This window comes from Oncorhynchus mykiss, chromosome 6 (genome assembly GCF_013265735.2).
Source record: "Oncorhynchus mykiss isolate Arlee chromosome 6, USDA_OmykA_1.1, whole genome shotgun sequence".
NCBI classification, from domain to species: Eukaryota; Metazoa; Chordata; class Actinopteri; order Salmoniformes; family Salmonidae; genus Oncorhynchus; species Oncorhynchus mykiss.
The window spans coordinates 48325065-48346845 of NC_048570.1; the positions used below are offsets into that span (position 1 = coordinate 48325065).

General features: G+C 44.9%; 1 protein-coding gene across 2 annotated transcripts; it reads left to right on the plus strand.

The window, feature by feature from the left end:
• Window positions 1-2803: 2803 nt before the first annotated feature.
• On the plus strand, window positions 2804-6382 carry LOC118936658. 2 transcript variants are annotated; one of them, XR_005052136.1, is made up of 3 exons: window positions 2804-3104; window positions 3197-5936; window positions 6181-6382. XR_005052136.1 is itself a non-coding variant. In XM_036980315.1 (3 exons), the coding sequence occupies exons 1-3, from the start codon at window positions 4853-4855 to the stop codon at window positions 6342-6344; spliced, it is 1056 nt and encodes a 351-aa protein (XP_036836210.1). In that variant the 5' UTR covers window positions 3991-4852; the 3' UTR covers window positions 6345-6382. The 2 variants fall into 2 exon arrangements, 1 of the variants encoding a protein (XP_036836210.1); XM_036980315.1 differs by lacking the exon at window positions 2804-3104 and having other exon boundaries at window positions 3991-5665; window positions 5858-5936.
• The last annotated feature ends 15399 nt before the right edge of the window (window positions 6383-21781 follow it).

The following is a 21781-nucleotide window of genomic DNA, read 5'->3' on the forward strand; positions in this document are numbered from 1 at the left end:
AGATAGCTAATTCTCCTCTATGTGTTTTCCCCTTGCTGCTAATAAGCTCTTACCAATCTAACTAAATTAATAGAGAACATCTGGTTATCTGACAGTCTATGCAGCAACTATTGTATTAGAGTCAAGCTGTGGTTATTTTATTTATTTTCCTAGACAAGTCAGTTTAGAACAAATTCTTATTTACAATGACAGCTTAGGAACAGTGGGTTAACTACCTTGTTCAGGAGAAGAACGTCATATTTTTACATGGTTAGCTCAGGGATCTGACCTAGCAACCTTTCAGTTACTGGCCCAATGCTCTAACCACAAGGCTACCTGCTGCCCCAAGTCCTGCCAACTCAAAAACTGCACAATAAATGTGTAACCAAGGGGGAACTAGTGCATTTCTCTGAGAAAATCTGCTTCAGTATTATCAATCTTCCAAAACACTTGAAATTCTTGTAAAATCAATGGCATTTATTTGATCAAATAGACTTTGAAAGGGTAGACATGCAGAAATTCCTCTTGTCAAAAGTCTTGCTGTTACATAAGTAGTTCTTCATGCAGCGTAACAGGTTCTTCTTGGTGAAGCGCCTAAATGGCTTCATCATTGCTGAAAAGACCCTGACAATCAAGGATCGTTTTTTGACAGACTGAGATATGGAGGGAGAAACCTCTCCAACTGGGGGGGAGAGAGAGATGCAGAATAGTAACGTTGAAAAATAACAAGTGCTATGAGTTTGGTAGGCATACCTATGTTTCTAACACACACCTAAAGCAAAACTACAAGCTATAGCAGAGCTCTTAAACATCCTTACCTATGCAATGTCCATCAGTAGAGGGAATCTCAGTCTGTTACTGGACTGAATGGCAGTCCAGCTTAGTAGGCCGGGTAGGCCGGGAGGTGGGCCTTAGGGATAGCTTCGGTACTGGATGCCACGATGAGTGCAAGCTAGCTGTGAGCTAGTTAGCTGCAAGCTGTGATCTAGCTGTGAAGATCAGAAGTAGTGGTCCAGGGATTACGGCAGGAATCCGGCGTTGTTGTGGAGAGACAGTCCGATACTAGTAGACTGGCGAGTATTATCCAGGCTAAGAACAGGGCTGGTATCTGTGCAGAAGGTAAAAGCCGCTAGCATTGGCTAACAATGACTAAATAGCTTTTAGCTAATTAGCTAGTTAGCTTCTGGAGGTTCTTGAATGTGTTCTAAAATGTAAAAAAAATAATAATAATAGCGATACCGTATCACATTGGGTGAAGCAGGTTACCCGAACAAAGAGTGTTACCTCTTTACTATTAAAGTGTATTGCTCTCTGTTCATGACTGATAATAGGACGTAACACAGGGATGAGGAGAAAACAATCATTTGGAGCCTACACAACACGTTGTTGTACCTAAATAATTCCACAAGAGGACGACATATAAACATTTCTTAAAACCAAATAACCTCTACTGCCTTCAGTCCATGACGTCCCCGACTAACTAAAAGTCTGCGTCTGCAAAAATGCTCTTTTATCATAACTCGACATGAGAGTAGCAAAGCCAAAACAGTCAATGACATGCTTTTCGGGATATACAATTAGCTATGGTGGAAGAAAAGGTAAGTGACATATAGGGGAAGGTAGAACATGTTTTACAGTAAGTTTAAAGTTGTTATCACCAATTTAGCTCTGATAGGCCTTTGGCAATCCAAGCTTTTGGGATCGTACTCAAGGCTACTTGGTTTAGGCCTGGCTATAGCCTAGGGATACAGTCCAATAATATCTCCCTTCTCCTGAAGTGTACACTCTCGTTCGCTTCTTCCTACATATCTAAAATCATTGGATTGGTGGAGGCATGGGCTAGAGAGGAATATGCTACCAAATAGCACCTTATTCCCTAATGTAGGCCTACTTTTAAGGAATGCACTATAAGGAATAGATCAATCAACTGGCTCACTAAATGGGGTACCGAAATACATCCAAAAGAGGTCGACACGAAATTAGACTAGGTTTATTTCTGTTTTGACCTACTGAGTCGCAGTGCTTAGTGAACAGATTTCAATGTGGGCCTAGCTGTATCGAAAACGGTTGATGGGGAAAGTGTGTAATCTGATCAATATATTTCCCCCCCAATATCAATGAGAGAATGGGAATGTGCATAAAGGTCTAACATTCCATGACGTGGTATGAAGTTCTTAATTCGTCAGTGGCTCCAATATTGTCCTCAGTAAACTCAACATGAGTGAAAACAACACAGATAAGGACAAGTTTTTCGAGATATAAAAAATACTGTATGCTATTATGGATGAAGAAAAGGTAGGTTAAATTACACTAAATATTTGGGAATGTAACTAAGGAAAACGTCATTTAAGATAACATAGGCTATTGCAAAACAAATGTCTAATTCTCTCTATTAAGTCAATCACCAGTTTAGCTCTGATATGGCTGTAGCTCTATGATGTCCTTTGCAAGAATCTGACATTGACATGAAATTCCTATGTCCTTCAGGTAGTACAGAGAGATGATGATGATCCACCGAGGGAGGGGAGGGAGGTTGTTGAGGAAGAACCAGTGGCCCAGCTCAAGAAGGAGCCCAAGAAGACAGGAAAGGTAAAATGGCAGGAGTGACAGGGCAACTACTAGACTAGTAACACTCAATTGTCACAATAGCTGCATTGACCTGATGTAACATGTCTATTATTTGTGATCTGGAATCTATTCTATTCTATCCAAGGCGAAGAGGAAAAGTAGTGCCAAGAAGTCAGGGGAGCAGGGCACTGATACGGATCCAGGTCATAGATTTTCCCTCTGTAGTATGTTGGTTCTCTAAACTTGAATATCATAGATAAAGGTCATGTTAGAAACTGGAGTCAGTAAGAAATGTTGCATGGATAGTTTTATTCAATAGTCCTATTGTAGCAATTTTATCAAAGTATTGTATTAAGAGAAAAGCGTCTGACTTATCCTGAATTGTCCTATATGGTAATAACATATTTAGGATTGAGGAATAAACACCCGGACAGAGGATCTGTTATTGAGCTCTTGGAGAAGAATGCTCTTAAGGCTGCATTCGGCCCAGGCAACAAAGATGAGATGGAGGACTGCTACCCAATCCTCATCTCATTCATGCGCAATCTTACTGATGAGTATGTTAGAACCATGTTTTTCTCTAGCCTCACATATTTTGTGCAGAAGGAAATAAAAAGTAAGTAAAACACATTTCTTTTTTCTTTTCTAGGCAATGGCAAGTGATCTATAAAGGATTTAAAAACCTGTAAGTTTCTCCATCAGCCTTTGACCTTTGATTTGGGAATGTTATGTTGAATCGAGAGAGGAATTAACCATAGTTCTATTCTGCTATTACGTTCATTAATCTGTCATACTTCATCCAACTTTGAATTCAGTCACAGATAAGGAAAACGATGTTGGTGAAATGCATTCTGTTCAATCTAGAATACTTTACATCAGAGTTTCATTGCCAAACCTGCTGTGTTCTGTTTTGTTTGTGCAATGCAGATGACAAAGGAACAGCTTGCAAAATTGTGCAAGACCATTGTCAACTTCATTGCACAGACCACCCTGCAGATCCTGCTGCCGGCCCTGGCCCGCATTCTAGGGGTGACGGGCTTTTATGACAACGCTGACTCACTCAAGAGGGGTGGCAGTGCAAGATCCTTCACTGCCTTTGAGCAGAAAAGACTGGAGCTCATCCAGGAAGTTAAATATTTGGCGAAGTAACTGTGGCGGCAGGGCTCTCCGACCAAGGTCTAGCACACCCTCTTCCAAGAGGTACTGTATGTTCCCCATAATGTGTGTGTGTGTGTGTGTGCAGTTATTCCTAACCCTCAAACTGATGAACAATAATTTCCCCATTTCAATATTTTCCAGCTTTCTAACAGGTGTGTTTTGCAATATCTAATGCACACATATAAATTACATTTAGAATACTCAATTATAATGCTTGTTAGATTTGTTAGTACTAAGATATCGATTTTCCAACTTCAGACAGCAATTAACATGCTTTGCTTGTTCATTTTAAAGTTCCCAGAACTCACTGAAAGTCCACCTGGGAATGCCAGAGGACAGTATCATCAGCAGTGTCCAGGAGCAACTGTCAAAATCTGACCAAATGGTGGCTGCAGGACAGCTTTCACAAATAGATAAAGTGGTTGGAACTATGCTGGAGAACATTGAGAAGATAAGCAGCGAATGTGGCGAGGAATTGGTCTATCAAGAGTCACTGCGGTCTTCCTCCTCGTTGTCATTCTCAACTGCCAAATCACAGAAGACAGAGTGGGAATTTGCACTCCCATTCCTTCTGAGTTACCCGAGAGTACTGCTCAGCCCATTGTAAGATGCTCAGTCATTGACATGAGCGAATCTACTAAGCCAAAAACAATGGTGTGTGATGCCAGAACAAGCATGTTTGCCATAGCCGATACCATCATGAAGAAGGTATATCCAGAGGCAGAAGGGCAGGTTACATCTCACCCTGATCTAACAGATCCAATAGCTAGACTGGAGGAGCTCATATCTCAGGGTAGGATTGGTGCTCTCTCCCGTGATCTCAGTCACCAAGTGAACCGCATAATTTCCGATAGCAACTTGACCCCTCTGGGACTGACAGTGGCGGCTGGAAAGAGTGCATCTGATACCATCCTTTCGAAGCTGAAGAGGAATGACAAGGTGGGGAAGCCCACAACTTACGAGCTGGTTCAGCTGTTTGTAGAGGAGTCTGTTAAGTGCCTCCTGCTTCCTAGTTTTGTGCCCTATTCAACTTCAATGAGTTTGGCTCAGGGGGCCAAGGTGTTGGCTAGAGTGTCTGAAGATAGAATTTCATGCTCTTCTTCTTCTTCATCAGTATTTAGTGACAGTCAGTCTCTTTACCAAAGTTATGGTAAGCCAGGTCATGTACTCTGTGGATTCTGATGCAGAAAGTAGAGGATCCTCTCCAACTGAATCTCTCCAAACATCTGAACCCACTATATCTGATGTAGGCAATCTATTGAGTGGCAAGTCCTCCCCTCGGCTGTCTCCTTCTTGCACCATTATGGCAAAAAGCGAGACCTCCAATGCAGCACAAATCTTGAAGGCCAACATTGATGGAGAGGAAGTGGATACCACCAGTCATTCTGGTGTAGCTCAAAACATTGTCAGGGACGATATGTCAACCAGCCCAGACATGGTCAAAGATGTCACACTTCCAACCCCATCCTCTGATAACTTGGGCAGTGATGATGACGTCACCGGCCTCATCAGCATGTTAGTAATGAGAATTCTAACAGAAATCCAAACCCCAGCAGAAGATTACCCAGTTGACGTCACACGCAAGTCACAAGACCTGATCCCTAAAGTTATGGAGGTCTTCTGTGCATGGTCAGGCTGCTCTGAGACACAAGCCTATCCAGAGAACTTGAGGATTCATAAAGTCTACAGAGTCGTCTATAAAAATCTGTTGGAGGAGTTTGGCTCTGAGAAAATCCTCCAACAGGCCGTGTCGACTCAGGACTCTTCATTTGATAGGATTCTTGTCAAGTCTTTGAGTGAAGCGCTTCTCCACAGATGTAATGAGGCATTGAGGGCAGCCTCAAGAACATCAGTCAAAACCACCGGGCCTAAGGCTCTTCCACTGGCTGAGGATGTGAGGGCTAGCAGCGGGAAACTATCTTTTCTACAAAGGCTGGTCAGGCTGACAAGCAACTTAAAGGTACAGCAAACGTATTTAAATGAACAGTTGTGAGTAAACAATGCTATTCAGTGTAAAAATATAAAACCATCCGTTCATTCCAAAACCAATCATAAATGTTGTTGTGCTGGTGTGGTAGGTGTGATTGTTATCATCATGAGGTTGGTCAGCTGTGACATTTTTTAAAACATGTTTTTCTCTTTAAATACTTAGCTATTCAAGAAGGGGAACAAGAAGGATTCCCACCGCTCTGAATCAGAACAAGTACAGACCACTGCTGAAGATGGCATGCGTAAGTTCACACAACAGGACAACAGTCTGTTTGAGATATTGGTGTACAAATAAATGCCACTTCAAAATAACCTTACAAAGGTTATATACGCAATTAGTAGTCATCTCTTATGTAAAAGTAATTATATTCTCCAAAACTCAAGCTGTTGGTTCTCATTTATCAGTGTCAGTTATGTTGAGTTGTAACATACATTACATAATTTCTGAATTAAAGTGCATGTAAACGCTCTCTCTCTCTTCTGTAGTGCCCAGCATAGTGCCACATGCTGCCATGTCTGCACTGCCAAAGGATCTCCCCGCCAGCTCCCAACAGGAGACGCCTCACAAACGTCCACTTCTCGTCAGGATGTTTTCTGCCATCTCCAAAGGCCTGTTCAAGCCCTTCAAACAGTCCTTAAAGACCAAGTAACTTCAGACAATTTATTAAACGTCATTCATTGCATTAAATTGGCCTTTGTCTTCTTATGTGCTCCCGTTAACAGACCAGATTACAATACTGGTCTTTTAAATGTTAGCAGTGATAGCAACATTAACTATAGTGGTGTGTATAGTCCTTCTACACAGTCTGACTCTTCTGACACTGTGTGACATGCCCTCTGATCCAGTGATCTAGGATCTTCTGAGTGGCTTTAGGCCTGAATCTCTGCCCTCCGGCCCAAATAAATGTTTTCTCTTCTGATATATCTGCCACTGTCAGCAGCCAGCAGGGGAAAACAGACAGCGCTGTTGAGAGCTTTCTTTTCTCCCTCATGACTAAAACACTGAGAAAGGCTTTTATCTATTGCAGCATATTCCATCTTTTGATTTAACCTATTATACGGTAGAAGTACCCATTAATTCCCAACGGTTATATCACAGGAAATGTGTTATAAAAAGTAAACTTACAGTGCATCCGGAAAGTATTCAGACCACTTGACTTTTTCCACATTGTTACATTACAGCCTTATTCTAAAATTGATACAATTAATTTTTCCTCATTAAGCTACACAAAACACCTCATGACAAAGCGAAAAGTGTAGAACATTTTAGCAAATTTATTAAGAATAAAAACAGAATTACCTTGTTTAAATAATTATTGAGACCCTTTGCAATGAGACTCGAAATTGAGCTCTGGTGCGTCCTGTTTCCATTGATCATCCTTGAGATGTTTCTACAACTTGTTTGGAGTCCTGTGGTAAATTCAATTGATTGGACATGATTTGGAAAGAAACACAGACCTGGGGGAAGGGTATGAGAAACAATATTCTCTGATCTGATGATACTGAGATTGAACTCTGGCCTGAATCAGGATCCTGGGAAAGATGAACGGAGCAAAGTACAGAGATCGTTGATGAAAACCTGCTCCAGAGGTTCACCTTCCAACAGGACAACAACCGTAAGCACACAGCCAAGACAATGCAGGAGTGGATTCGGGACAAGTCTCTGAGCCCGGACCTGAACCTGATCGAACATCTCTGGAGAGACCTGAAAAAACAGTGCAGCGACGCTCCCCATCCAATCTGACAGAACATGAGAGGATCTGCAGAGAAAAATGGGAGAAACTCCCCAAATACAGGTGTACCAAGCTTGTAGCGTCATACCCAAGAAGACTCGAGGCTGTAATCGCTACCAAGGGTCCTTCAACAAAGTACTGAGTAAAGGGTCTGAATATTTGTAAATGTGATATCAGTATTTTATTTTTAGTACATTGTTTTATTTTTTAATCAAAAACCTGTTTTTGCTTTCTTATTATGGGTTATTATCTGTAGAGGGGGGGGGGGGGACGATTGAATCAATTTTAGAATAAGCCTGTAACGTAACAATGTGGAAAAGGTCAAGGGGTCTGAATACTTTCCGAATGCACTTTATGTAATGAAAATATTAGCTGGTTGCCACTATAGATAGCTAGGTTATCCAGTGCAGTGGTAATACTGCCTGCCTTGGGAGATAACGTAGGATGCGTGCTTATCCGGGTGCCAGAGACACAATCACAAGCTTTCTTCAGACTACATAGCTCAAACTTACAACGTAAAGATATGATTATCACTACATAGGTTTTTTTTAACAAGAAGGGTGTTTTCTATATCTACCAACTATGAAATTACAGACATCATAAACGGTAAGCATCAGAATAATATAATCAAGGCGGACAGGGACAATGTATGAATGCACAAAACATTATTCAAATGGAAATTCCCCAAATGAGCTATGCACCAGCCCATAGCCACAGGATATCTATGGAGGAACATTAATATATTCATCAATTTAAAAAAAGGCATGAATATTGTTTTTCTGCTTTTCTGATCTCAAACCTCCCCCTGGATGTTGGTCCAGGTTTCCTCCAGGGGAGACCTTCTGAAACAGTTGCGAAGGAAACAGCCGACAGTTACAGTACTGTGTTGAAGATAGATGATGACACTCTTAAAAGACAGGTCATTCCTTTACATGGAGCAGTTCCTTAAACCAGGTTAGATTCAACACAGCCACCTCAGACTGGGCTCCACCACTCCTTCATAACGCTGGATCTCTTCATAATGCTGCTCCTCAGTCACTGAGTGCATTTACACTGATGAGATGTCCTGCTTAGCCTAGCTGAAAGGGGAGCTCTAACTAGTCCTGCGGGCACCTAGCTGCTGCCCCCGCTAGGCTTGGACTGGGTCTTGCACCTCAAGGCCCCTCCGCGAGCCTGGCCCTTGGCTGGCTGCTGCTGTACTGGGGACTCTGCTGCAGCGGAAACTGGGGCCTGTTGGGCCGGGCTGTGAGGAGGGGCGGTCTGTATCTGAAGCGAGGCAGCTGCAGTCACCACCTGCTGCTGGAGGAGCTTCTGCTGAACCACCTGGGCTGTGCCTGCTGGAATCATCTGGACCTGGGGATGTAGTCTGGGTCAGGGCAACCGTCAGGGGCTGGATCTGTTACGAGACAGGATGAGGGTCACATTAAATCAGACAGAAAACAACATGTTATAAAGTGTAAGTTGATCACTCGTGGTTGTAATCTGTTGGCACCGTCCCTAGGTGTCACTTCTGTAGCAGTATTGTTAAGAGTGTATGATTGTTTTTTTAAATTTTAGGCAAGTCAGTTAAGAACAAATTCTTATTTACAACGACGGCCATAGGAACAGTGGGTTAATTGCCTTGTTCAAGGGCAGAACGACAGATTTTTACCTTGTCAGCTCATTGTATGTATGTATGTATGTATGTATGTGTGTGTGTGTGTGTGTGTGTGTGTGTGTGTGTGTGTGTGTGTGTGTGTGTGTGTGTGTGTGTGTGTGTGTGTGTGTGTGTGTGTGTGTGTGTGTGTATGGTGGAAAATAAGAATTTGGTCAATAACAAAAGTTTATCTCAATACTTTGTTATATACCCTTTGTTGGCAATGACAGAGGTCAAACGTTTTCTGTAAGTCTTCACAAGATTTTCACACACTTTTGCTGGTATTTTGGCCCATTCCTCCATGCAGACCTCCTCTAGAGCAGTGATGTTTTGGGGCTGTTGCTGGGCAACACGGACTTTCAACTCCCTCCAAAGATTTTCTATGGGGTTGAGATCTGGAGACTGGCTAAGCCACTTCAGGACCTTGAAATGCTTCTTACGAAGCCACTCCTTTGATGCCCGGGCGGTGTGTTTGGGATCATTGTCATACTGAAAGACCCAGCCACGTTTCATCTTCAATGGCCTTGCTGATGGTAGGTTTTGTTACTTTGGTCCCAGCTCTCTGCAGGTCATTCACTAGGTCCCCCCGTGTGGTTCTGGGATTTTTGCTCACCGTTCTTGTGATCATTTTGACCCCACGGGGTGAGATCTTGCGTGGAGCCCCAGATCAGTGGTTTTGTATGCCTTCCATTTCCTAATATTTGCTCCCACAGTTGATTTCTTCAAACCAAGCTGCTTACCTATTGCAGATTCAGTCTTCGCAGCCTGGTGCAGGTCTACAATTTTGTTTCTGGTGTCCTTTGACAGCTCTTTGGTCTTGGCCATAGTGGAGTTTGGAGTGTGACTGTTTGAGGTTGTGGACAGGTGTCTTTTATACTGATAACAAGTTCAAACAGGTGCCATTAATACAGGTAACGAGTGGAGGACAGAGGCGCCTCTTAAAGAAGAAGTTGCAGGTCTGTGAGAGCCAGAAATCTTGCTTGTTTGTAGGTGACCAAATACTTATTTTCCACCATAATTTGCAAATAAATTCATTAAAAATCCTATAATGTGATTTTCTGGATTTTCTTTTCTCATTTTGTCTGTCATAGTTGAAGTGTACCTATGATTTAAATTACAGGCCTCTCTCCTCTTTTTAAGTGGGAGAACTTGCACAATTGGTGGCTGACTAAATACTTTTTTGCCCCACTGTATGTATGTATGTATGTATGTATGTATGTATGTACACTGCTCAAAAAAAGAAAGGGAACACTAAAATAACACATCCTAGATCTGAATGAATGAAATATTCTTATTAAATACTTTTTTCTTTACATAGTTGAATGTGCTTACAATAAAATCACACAAATATTATCAATGGAAATCAAATGTATCAACCCATGGAGGTCTGGATTTGGAGTCACACTCAAAATTAAAGTGGAAAACCACACTACAGGCTGATCCAACTTTGATGTAATGTCCTTAAAACAAGTCAAAATGAGGCTCAGTAGTGTGTGTGGCCTCCACGTGCCTGTATGACCTCCCTACAACGCCTGGGCATGCTGCTGATGAGGTGGCGGATGGTCTCCTGAGGGATCTCCTCCCAGACCTGGACTAAAGCATCCGCCAACTCCTGGACAGTCTGTGGTGCAACGTAGCGTTGGTGGATGGAGCGAGACATGATGTCCCAGATGTGCTCAATTGGATTCAGGTCTGGGGAACGGGCGGGCCAGTCCATAGCATCAATGCCTTCCTATTGCAGGAACTGCTGACACACTCCAGCCACATGAGGTCTAGCATTGTCTTGCATTAGGAGGAACCCAGGGCCAACCGCACCAGCATATGGTCTCACAAGGGGTCTGAGGATCTCATCTCGGTACCTAATGGCAGTCAAGCTACCTCTGGTGAGCACATGGAGGGCTGTGCGCCCCCCCCAAAGAAATGCCACCCCACACCATGACTGACCCATCGCCAAACCGGTCATGCTAGAGGATGTTGCAGGCAGCAGAACGTTCTCCACGGCGTCTCCAGACTCTGTCACGTCTGTCACGTGCTCAGTGTGAACCTGCTTTCATCTGTGAAGAGCACAGGGCGCCAGTGGCGAATTTGCCAATCTTGGTGTTCTCTGGCAAATGCCAAACGTCCTGCACGGTGTTGGGCTGTAAGCACAACCCCCACCTGTGGACATCGAGCCCTCATACCACCCTCATGGAGTCTGTTTCTGACCGTTTGAGCAGACACATGCACATTTGTGGCCTGCTGGAGGTCATTTTGCAGGGCTCTGGCAGTATTCCTCCTTGCACAAAGGCGGTGGTAGCGGTCCTGCTGCTGGGTTGTTGCCCTCCTATGGCCTCCTCCACGTCTCCTGATGTACTGGCCTGTCTCCTGGTAGCGCATCCATGCTCTGGACACTACGCTGACAGACACAGCAAACCTTCTTGCCACAGCTCGCATTGATTTTTCCATCCTGGATGAGCTGCACTACCTGAGCCACTTGTGTGGGTTGTAGACTCCGTCTCATGCTACCACTAGAGTGAAAGCACCGCCAGCATTCAAAAGTGACCAAAACATCAGCCAGGAAGCATAGGAACTGAGAAGTGGTCTGTGGTCTCCACCTGCAGAACCACTCCTTTATTGGGGGTGTCTTGCTAATTGCCTATCATTTCCACCTGTTGTCTATTCCATTTGCACAACAGCATGTGAAATGTATTGTCAATCAGTGTTGCTTCCTAAGTGGACAGTTTGATTTCACAGAAGTGTGATTGACTTGTGTTGTTTAAGTGTTCCCTTTATTTTTTTGAGCAGTGTATGTATGTATGTATGTGTGTGTGTGTGTGTATGTATGTATGTATGTCCTCTCACTGTCAACTGCAATTATTTTCAGCAAACGTAACACGTGTAAATATTTGTACGAACATAAGATTCAAAAACTGAGACAAACTGAATAAGTTCCACAGATATGTGACGAACAGAAATTGAATAATGTGTCCCTGAACGAAAGGGGAAGGGCAAAATCAAAAGTAAAAGTCAGTATCTGGTGTGGCCACCAGCAGCATTAAGTACTGCAGTGCATCTCCTCCTCATGGACTGCACCAGACTTAACAGTTATTCCTGTGAGATGTTACCCCACTCTTCCATCAAGGCACCTGCAAGATCCCAGACATTTCTAGGGGGGAATGGCCCTGTCCTCTCCATCCGATCCAACAGGTCCTAGACATGCTCAATGGGATTGAGATCCGGGCTCTTTGCTGGCCATGGCAAAACACTGACATTCCTGTCTTGTAGGAAATCAGCCATACTGCTCGTTCTGTGCGTGGTTGCATTGTCATGCTGCAGGGTCATGTCAGGATGAGCCTGCAGGAAGGGTACCACATGAGGGAGGAGGATGTCTTCCCTGTAACGCACAGCATTGAGATTGCCTGCAATGACATCAAGCTCAGTCCAATGATGCTCGGGTGAAAAACATGGCCCACCTTGCCTGACGAGGATTCAGTCTCCTCGCCTCCCGGATGTACTCCAGTTTGCGATGGTCAGTCCAGATGAGAAAAGGGTGTTTAGCCCCCTCATGCCAATGTCTCCACGCCTTCAAGGCCTTGACGACAGCCAACAGCTCCCGGTCCCCCACATCGTAGTTTCAATCCGCCGGGCTGAGGTTCTACGAAAAGAAGGCACAGGGGCGGAGCTTCAGTGGCGTACCCGAGCGCTGAGAGAGCACTGCTCCTATCCCAGCTTCGGATGCGTCCACCTCCACTATGATCGGCAAAGAGGGATCCGGATGAGCCAACACAGGAACCGAGGTAAACAGAGCCTTCAGGTGCCTAAAAACCATGTTCGCCTCAGCTGACAATTGCAAGCACACCGGGCCCCCCTTTAGCAGTGAGGTAATGGGAGCAGCAACCTGACCAAAACCCTGGATAAACCTCCGGTAGTAGTTGGCAAACCCTAAAAATCACTGCACCTCCTTTACCGTGGTGGAAGTCGGCTAATTACGCACGGCTGCAACCCATACGCCATGACGAGGTACTCATAATGCCCTGAGGTGGTACTAAATGCCGTCTTACGCCCATCTCCCTTCCGAATACGCACCAGATTGTACGCACTCCTGAGATACAGTTTATTGAAGAAGTGAGCCCTGTGCATTGACTCAATCGCGGGTAACTATACCTCACCGTGATTTTATTGAGACCTCGATAATCAATGCACGGGCACAAACCTCCATCCTTCTTCTTCACAAAAAAGAAACTCAAGGAGACAGGTTAAATGGAGGGCTGAATGTACCCCTGACGCAGGGATTCGGAGACATATGTCTCCATACCCACCGTCTCCACTTTCGACAGGGGATACACGTGACTCCTGGGAAGTGCAGCGTCTACCAGGAGATCTATCGCACAATCCCCCCGTCGATGGGGTGGTAATTGAGTCGCCTTCTTTTTACAGAAGGCGAGAGCCAAATTGGCATATTCTGGGGGAATGCGCACGGTGGAGACCTGGTCTGTACTTTCCACCGTAGTAGCACCAACAGAAATCCCCAAACACCTACCTGAGCACTCTCACGACCACCCCGTGAGATCCTCTGTGGCCAAGAAACAGTGGGGTTATAACAATGGGGTTATGACAAGCTAACCAGGGTAGGCCCAGCACCACGGAATACGCAGGAGAATCAATAAGAAAAAGACTCATCTTTTCCCTGTGACCCCCCTGCGTTACCATACTCAAAGGAGCGGTTGCCTCCCTGATAAACCCTGACCCTAATGGTCGACTATCTAAGACATGAACAGGGAAAGGCATATCCACAGGAACAATGGAGATCCCTAAACTATGAGCTAATCCTTTATTAATGAAATTCCCAGCCGCGCCTAAATCTACTAGCGCCTTATGCTGGGAACGCAGGGAAAATTCAAGAAAAGTAACAGAGACAAACATATGTGCAACAGAGGGCTCTGGATGAGAATCGTGCCTACTCACCTGGGGTGACGCCAGAGCGCCCTGCCTGCTACCTCGATTCCCAGAGGAACCAACCCGGCACCGACCAGCAGTAAGACCTCTGCGGCCACATATGGTGCACAAGAGGAAACCCCCTCCGGTTTCCCTGCGCACCGCACCTCCCAGCTCCATGGGTATCGGAGAGGGTGTGCGGGAGGATGGAACAACCAGACCCCGATCTGGACGTCCGCGAGTAGCCAGCAGGTTGTCCAGCCGGATGGACAGGTCCACCAGCTGGTCGAAGGTGAGGGTGGTGTCTCTGCAGACCAGCTCCCGACGGACGTCCTCACGTAGACTACAGCGGTAATGGTCGATCAGGGCCCTGTTGCTCCATCCAGCGCCGGCAGCCAGGGTCCTAAACTCCAGCGCAAACTTCTGGGCACTCCTCGTCTCCTGCCTCAGATGGTAAAGGCGCTCACCCGCCGCTCTGCCCTCGGGTGGGTGGTCGAATACTGTCCGGAAACAGCGGGTGAACTCCTCAAAATCGTCCAACTTCGCATCTCCCCCTCCACACACAGCGCTGGCCCACTCCAGGGCTTTCCCCTTGAGGCACGAGACGAGGGCGAAACTCTTCTCACGGTCCGATGGAGCTGGGTGGACCGTGGCCAGGTACATGCTTAGTTTTAGGAGGAGACCCTGGCAGCCGGCAGCATCTCCGTCGTATCCCTGTGGTATGGATAGCTAGGTTCAGGTGGGAAAGGGGTGTTCAGGGTAGACCCCGGTTGTGCTGGTAGAGGCGCTGGAAAAACTCCCTGTGTCTCCCAGCGGTCCATATTCTGGACAACGAGATCCATGGCGGCGCTCAGTTTGGAAATCATCGGCGTATGTTCCAGGACGCGCTCCTCCACCTCCACGGCTGGGGTACCTTCTCCTGCTGACTTCATTTTGGTCAGAGATTCTATCACAGTCGTGTGTATAGGTGGCAGGGAAGTCAGGCGCAGGAGAATCAAAACTTGGTGGAATGGAGTAGTTTAATAACTTAAAACACATAACTCCAAAACCATGAAATACAATGAAACAAAGTGGGTACGAGGACCCGTCGCGCACCAAATACAAAACACGAATACTGAACATAAAACAATCTCTGACAAAGACATGAGGGAAAACAGACGGTTAAATACACAACAGGTAATGAATGGGATTGAAACCAGGTGTGTAGTAAGACAAGATAAATCCAATGGAAAATGAAAAATGGATCAATGATGGCTAGAAGACCGGTGACGTCAACCGCCGAGCACCGCCCGAACAAGGAGAGGCTTCGACTTCCGCAGAAGTTGTGACACCCACAGGGTGGGCTTTTTCATACATGCAGGATTTTTTTTCCCAATGTACCTCTAAATGTATTCTGCTCAACCAGTATCTCCATCTCAGACAGATGACAACAAATCCCCAGCCGCGATGCTATCCTGACTGAAGCAGTAGGGTATGTGTCAACACAAATATTGATAATATCTCTCTGACTGGAATAAGGTTCTCAATGGCAAGGCTTTTCTTCGGCAAAGAGAGACATCCATACAACGGTAAAAGAGCAAACTGACTCTGAAAGCCCCACCAGCTCTACCCAGTACTGCTTTATCTGCTCCGTCGTTATGCGGGAGACTCTGTCAAAGGAGATGAGGATACCAAAACACAATGCTACACTCCAAAGTGCTGCCGTGGGGCTTTCCTGAGCTGAACAAACTAGCTGTAAAACCTCTCGCTTTCACTGGCTTCTAGATCAGAGCGCTTGCGTCATTGCTATTTTACAAGAGAATGAGAAATCGACTGAAGGGAAACAGTCAACCATGTTTCTTGTTTGAGAAATTTGACTTCATCTTGCCTCATTCTTAAAAAGTTAGGGATGAAAATGATCTAATACAACAATAAAAAGCTACAACAAACGAACGCACAATTCTGTATTTCATCACGTTCTACCTCTGTCAAGACACACACACACACACACACACACACACACACACAGGGAACAAGAGCAAAAAAGTGCGGTGATTCATCTACTGTCCTTAACACCATGTCAGCTCCTGTCCTCTGAGGTCTGCTCAAACTCCTCCCCCAGGTTTAATGGGACCAGCCATTATGACCCTCAGAGGTTTCCTCTGTGCTGTGGTTTCTGGTTTTATGTCATGCCACAAAAATCCTTCATGCTTAGCTCTGCATTGACCCACAGTGAAATCCTCAAATCCCTCTCTAACACTCACACTCATAACTACAATGACCTGTTACTCTGTTCATGCCTGTGATCAGCCTGATCTCATAGACTAGACATAACATAGTAAATGTAAATCCGGGACACTCAAATTAGTATAATATGTTATGTTTGGTATGGTTAAGACAAATGGTTATTTAAGGCAAAAACGAAAGTAGGGTGGTTGGTCAGGGTGGAGGGGTGGGCATACAGTATAACACGGATGTCTAACGATCCAAAGGTTATGATTTTGAATCTCATCACAGACAACTTTAGCTAATTAGCAAACTTTCAACTCCTTACCACTTTTTAGCTACTTTGTAACTACTTAGCATGTTAGCTAACCCTTCCCCTAACCCTTATAGCTAACCCTTCCCCTAACTCTAACCTTAACCCTTTAACCTAACTCCTAAACTTAACTCTAACCTTAACCCTAACCCCTAGCCTAACTAACTTTAACCAGGTAATTTGTTTTTGATGGAAGAGGGAGGTGCAGACATGGGATAGATGGTAGAAGAGCAATGATAGACGCTGCCATCGGTTTTCTGAAAAAAAGTGCCTGATTTTTATTTTTATTTCACCTTTATTTAACCAGGTAGGCTAGTTGAGAACAAGTTCTCATTTACAACTGCGACCTGGCCAAGATAAAGCATAGCAGTGTGAACAGACAACAACACAGAGTTACACATGGAGTAAACAATAAACAAGTCAATAACACAGTAGAAAAAAAAGAAAAAAAGAGTCTATATACATTGTGTGCAAAAGGCATGAGGAGGTAGGCGAATAATTACAACTTAGCAGATTAACACTGGAGTGATAAATGATCAGCTGGTCATGTGCAGGTAAAGATACTGGTGAGCAAAAGAGCAGAAAAGTAAATAAATAAAAACAGTATGAAAACAATAGAATCTCACCATACCTTCTCTGCTATGCAATCTGGTTTCAGAGCTGGTCATGGGTGCACCTCAGCCACGCTCAAGGTCCTAAACGATATCTTAACCGCCATCGATAAGAAACATTACTGTGCAGCCGTATTCATTGATCTGGCCAAGGCTTTCGACTCTGTCAATCACCACATCCTCATCGGCAGACTCGACAGCCTTGGTTTCTCAAATGATTGCCTCGCCTGGTTCACCAACTACTTCTCTGATAGAGTTCAGTGTGTCAAATCGGAGGGTCTGCTGTCCGGACCTCTGGCAGTCTCTATGGGGGTGCCACAGGGTTCAATTCTTGGACCGACTCTCTTCTCTGTATACATCAATGATGTCGCTCTTGCTGCTGGTGAGTCTCTGGCCCTTCTTTGGACACTGTGTTAACAACCCTCCAGGCAAGCTTCAATGCCATACAACTCTCCTTCCGTGGCCTCCAATTGCTCTTAAATACAAGTAAAACTAAATGCATGCTCTTCAACCGATCGCTGCCTGCACCTGCCCGCCTGTCCAACATCACTACTCTGGACGGCTCTGACTTAGAATACGTGGACAACTACAAATACCTAGGTGTCTGGTTAGACTGTAAACTCTCCTTCCAGACCCACATCAATCTCCAATCCAAAGTTAAATCTAGAATTGGCTTCCTATTTCGCAACAAAGCATCCTTCACTCATGCTGCCAAACATACCCTTGTAAAACTGACCACCCTACCAATCCTCGACTTTGGCGATGTCATTTACAAAATAGCCTCCAATACCCTACTCAACAAATTGGATGCAGTCTATCACAGTGCAATCCGTTTTGTCACCAAAGCCCCATATACTACCCATCATTGCGACCTGTACGCTCTCATTGGCTGGCCCTCGCTTCATACTCGTCGCCAAACCCACTGGCTCCATGTCATCTACAAGACCCTGCTAGGTAAAGTATTGTATTTGCCACCATGGCCTTTTTTTGCCTTTACCTCCCTTATCTCACCTTATTTGCTCACATCGTATATAGACTTGTTTATACTGTATTATTGACTGTATGTTTGTTTTACTCCATGTGTAACTCTGTGTCGTTGTATGTGTCGAACTGCTTTGCTTTATCTTGGCCAGTCGCATTGTAAATGAGAACTTGTTCTCAACTTGCCTACCTGGTTAAATAAAGGTGAAATAAAATATAGAAAAAATATATAGAAAGCATCTCAAGGGTTGATCTAGCTGCAGATAGCTAATTCTCCTCTATGTGTTTTTCTTATTTACATGACACTTAGGAACAGTGGGTTAACTACCTTGTTCAGAACAGACAACATATTTTTTACATGGCCAGCTCAGGGATCTGACCTAGCAACCTTTCGGTTACTGGCCCAATGCTCTAACCCACAAGGCTACCTGACGCCCTATGTCCTGCCAACTCAAAAGCTGAACAATAAATGTGTAACCAAGGGGGAACTAGTGCATTTCTCTGAGAAAATCTGCTTCGTATTATCAATCTTCCAAAACACTTGAAATTCTTGTAAAATCATTGGCATTTATTTGATCAAATAGACTTTGAAAGGTTAGACATGCAGAAATTCCTCTTGTCAAAAGTATTGCTGTTACAAAAGTAGTTCTTCATGCAACGTAACAGGTTACAGGTTCTTCTTGGTGAAGCGCCTGAATGGCTTCATCATTGCTGAAAAGACCCTGACATCAAGGATCGTTTTTTGACACGCTGAGATATGGAGGGAGAAAACCTCTCCAACTGGAGCTAGAAACACAAGAGAAATGGATGGGGTAAGAGAGAGAGGAGAGAGAAAGAGAGAGATGCAGTATAGTAACGTTGAAAAATAACAGTGCTATGAGTTTGGTAGGCATTCCTATGTTTTCTAACACACACCTAAACAAAAACTACAAGCTATAGCAGAGCTCTAAAACATCCTTACCTATGCAATGTCCATCAGTAGAGGGAATCTCAGTCTGGTCCTGGACTGAATGGCAGTCCTTTTTTGTTTTCCTCTCTTGGAACGCTAACAAAGAAAGGTAAAGAAAATGGTACAGAGAATAAATAAATGGAACACTTCTGAATCCAAGGCAACAATTTAGTGGTGAATAAAAAATATTTATTTCATGTATTTGTCTTATCATAGCCACATCAATAACATCAGCACCTAACTGGAACAAAAAACATATGCTAACTCCCTGCTATACCTTGAAGTTGATCCTGAGTTTGGTCATTGAAAAGCAAAGGAAGCTCCTTCTTGCTTTCTGCTCAGCCCCCCTCTCCGTCTCAGCCTGGTCTGATGGGTTTGTTGCAGCAGAAGCTGGTCTTGACGCCTCCTTGCATCCCTGTACCAGCTGCTGGGTCAAGGACTTTACCAGGACTCTGTCAAATGCAGGGTCCTGGGAGGACATAGCTGCTTGCAGGGTGTTATAAGAGCCAAACTCCTCATGAGGTTTTTATGTACACCTCTGAACACCCTTTGGATGCTCAGGTTCTGGGAATATGCCTGTGTCCTGGATAATCTGGATGCAGCACAGAACTCAGACAGGACTTGTCTGATGAGTTGCTGAGATGTTTCTGTCAGATCTGCTGCCTGTTGGGAGGGTCCATCTAGGGCTGAGGGTCTGATCTCCGATAGCAACCTTATCACCAGTATGGTGACAAAACAGATGCCATCATCTTTGCTGGAGTCCATCAAGTACTGCAGTGGGAATGCAGTGGCACTGCTGATGTCCGGGATGATTAAGAGCTCCCTCAGATGGCTAGAGCTGCTGGGGATACACACCTCCTTCTCTTCAAATGTCAATCCCCTCTCCCTTTGGTACCAAAGAGGTTCCCTTGCTGGTGAAAGACGGAGTGGAGGATCGAAAAGAGGCTTTAGCACTCGGTGGTCGGCTGCTGTCACTGTTACGATGCAGGGGTTCATCTGTGTGTGCCATCATCTTTGTCTTTAGGTCACTTGTAGAAATCTCTGGCATTTTAGAGTCCCTGGTGTCGATGCAGGAGCTCCTGACGATGGGGCAGGTCAGATCAAAAGGCACTTCGTCAGGGATGGGAGTGCCAGGGAGGTTGATCTCTAACTCACACTCTGACCTAGGACCCTTTGAAGAGCTGGACAAGGAACTACGACCATTTAAAGAAGTGGATAAAGATGAACAGGTTCGAGGGATGTCTTGGCAGACTTGTTCACTGTCATCCTCACTTTTCTCAATCTCCTTCAGCATAGTTCCTACCATATCATTGATCTGAAGGTGCTCCCTGGAATCCTTCATTCGCCCGAAGTTTGAGATTTCACTCTGGATAGCAACCAGGATTTCCCCAAGGGTCTCTTTGGAAGAAGCCATTTCTGTCCTTTCGGATCCGGATGGCTTCAGCCCTGTGAAGAAATCCTTAAGTGTGTTCTTCATACTGACGCAGATGTTCTTAGCTGTTGACCAAAGCTTCTCCTCTGATATTTTAACACTCAATTCAGTATAATCCAGTTGGGAGCCCCCGTGGGAGCACTGCGAAACTCTCCCACTTCTTTCCAGTAGCACAGTGTCAGTGGACTCATTTTTCTGGAAAATAGTCGCCATTCCTTTGACAAAGGTTTCCACTAATCCAGAGGCTGTATTCTCAGAGGACATGGAGGACATGGATTCTGAAAGGACATGGATCTCTGATGGTGAGCTAGATGATAAGCCAGCCTGCAGACTTTTCTGAAGACCAGTATGGCTGATCTGTGTGATAAAGGAATGACTGGATCTCATCAGCACTTTACTCACTGCCTCTTCTGCCTGAGTCTGAAAGTCATTGCTAGAGAGCTTCTTAATGCTCTGAATCAGACTAGTTGAGGACTCTGTGATTCTGACACTCTCTTCTGAGCTCAGTTGAGAATATTGAGTACTCACGCTCAAGTCTTCATTGGGTGAGGGTGACTGGGAAATAGTATAGTCATCAAGCTTTGATAGGACACCATCAACAAACCAACAAGCCTCTAGGGACTCATCAGATGAACTGACAACGGCTAAGGATTTACTCTCCACTTTTGATAACTCTGACTTGTAGATGGAAAAAACACTGCCAAGAACTTCTTGAGTACTGGTATCCAGATTGGAGAGACAGAGAGCTGGTATTGGTTGGCTCTCTCTGGGAACTCTACTGTGTTCGGTGCTGGGTAACTGGACCTCAACAGTTGAAACAGTTGCCTTTTCCAGGGTGTCTGAAGACTCCCGAAGAGAAGCATCCTTTGACACACCTTCTTCTCGAGCGGCTAGAGTTAAAAGGTCCCTCAGCTTTGCTCGTATACGGCCATAGAGTGTGCCGGCTAGAGAGAAGGTTATCTTCTGTGAAGACCCTGTTTTGTGGTCATTTACAGGAACTGGCCAATCAACTGCTTCACATGTGTCTTCAAATGATGCTATCGTCTCCATGCCTCCCACAAATGCCTTAACAATCACTGTGGCAGTGGAGGTTACAGATGTCAGGGCTGTGCAGCTGGTATTCAGCGGGGCTTCAGTAAGGCTAGGAGCAGCACTAGAAGGCCTAGAGGAAGGAGCCATGCCAGAAGAGCTGCTGACTTTCCTTGTAAGGATGGTGCTCACCGCCTTCAGGGCTTTAGACTGAAAGTCGGGGCTAGAGAGGGTCTGAATCTTTCTGGCCACCACACTGGTAGAGGATCCAGTCTCTTTGAGAA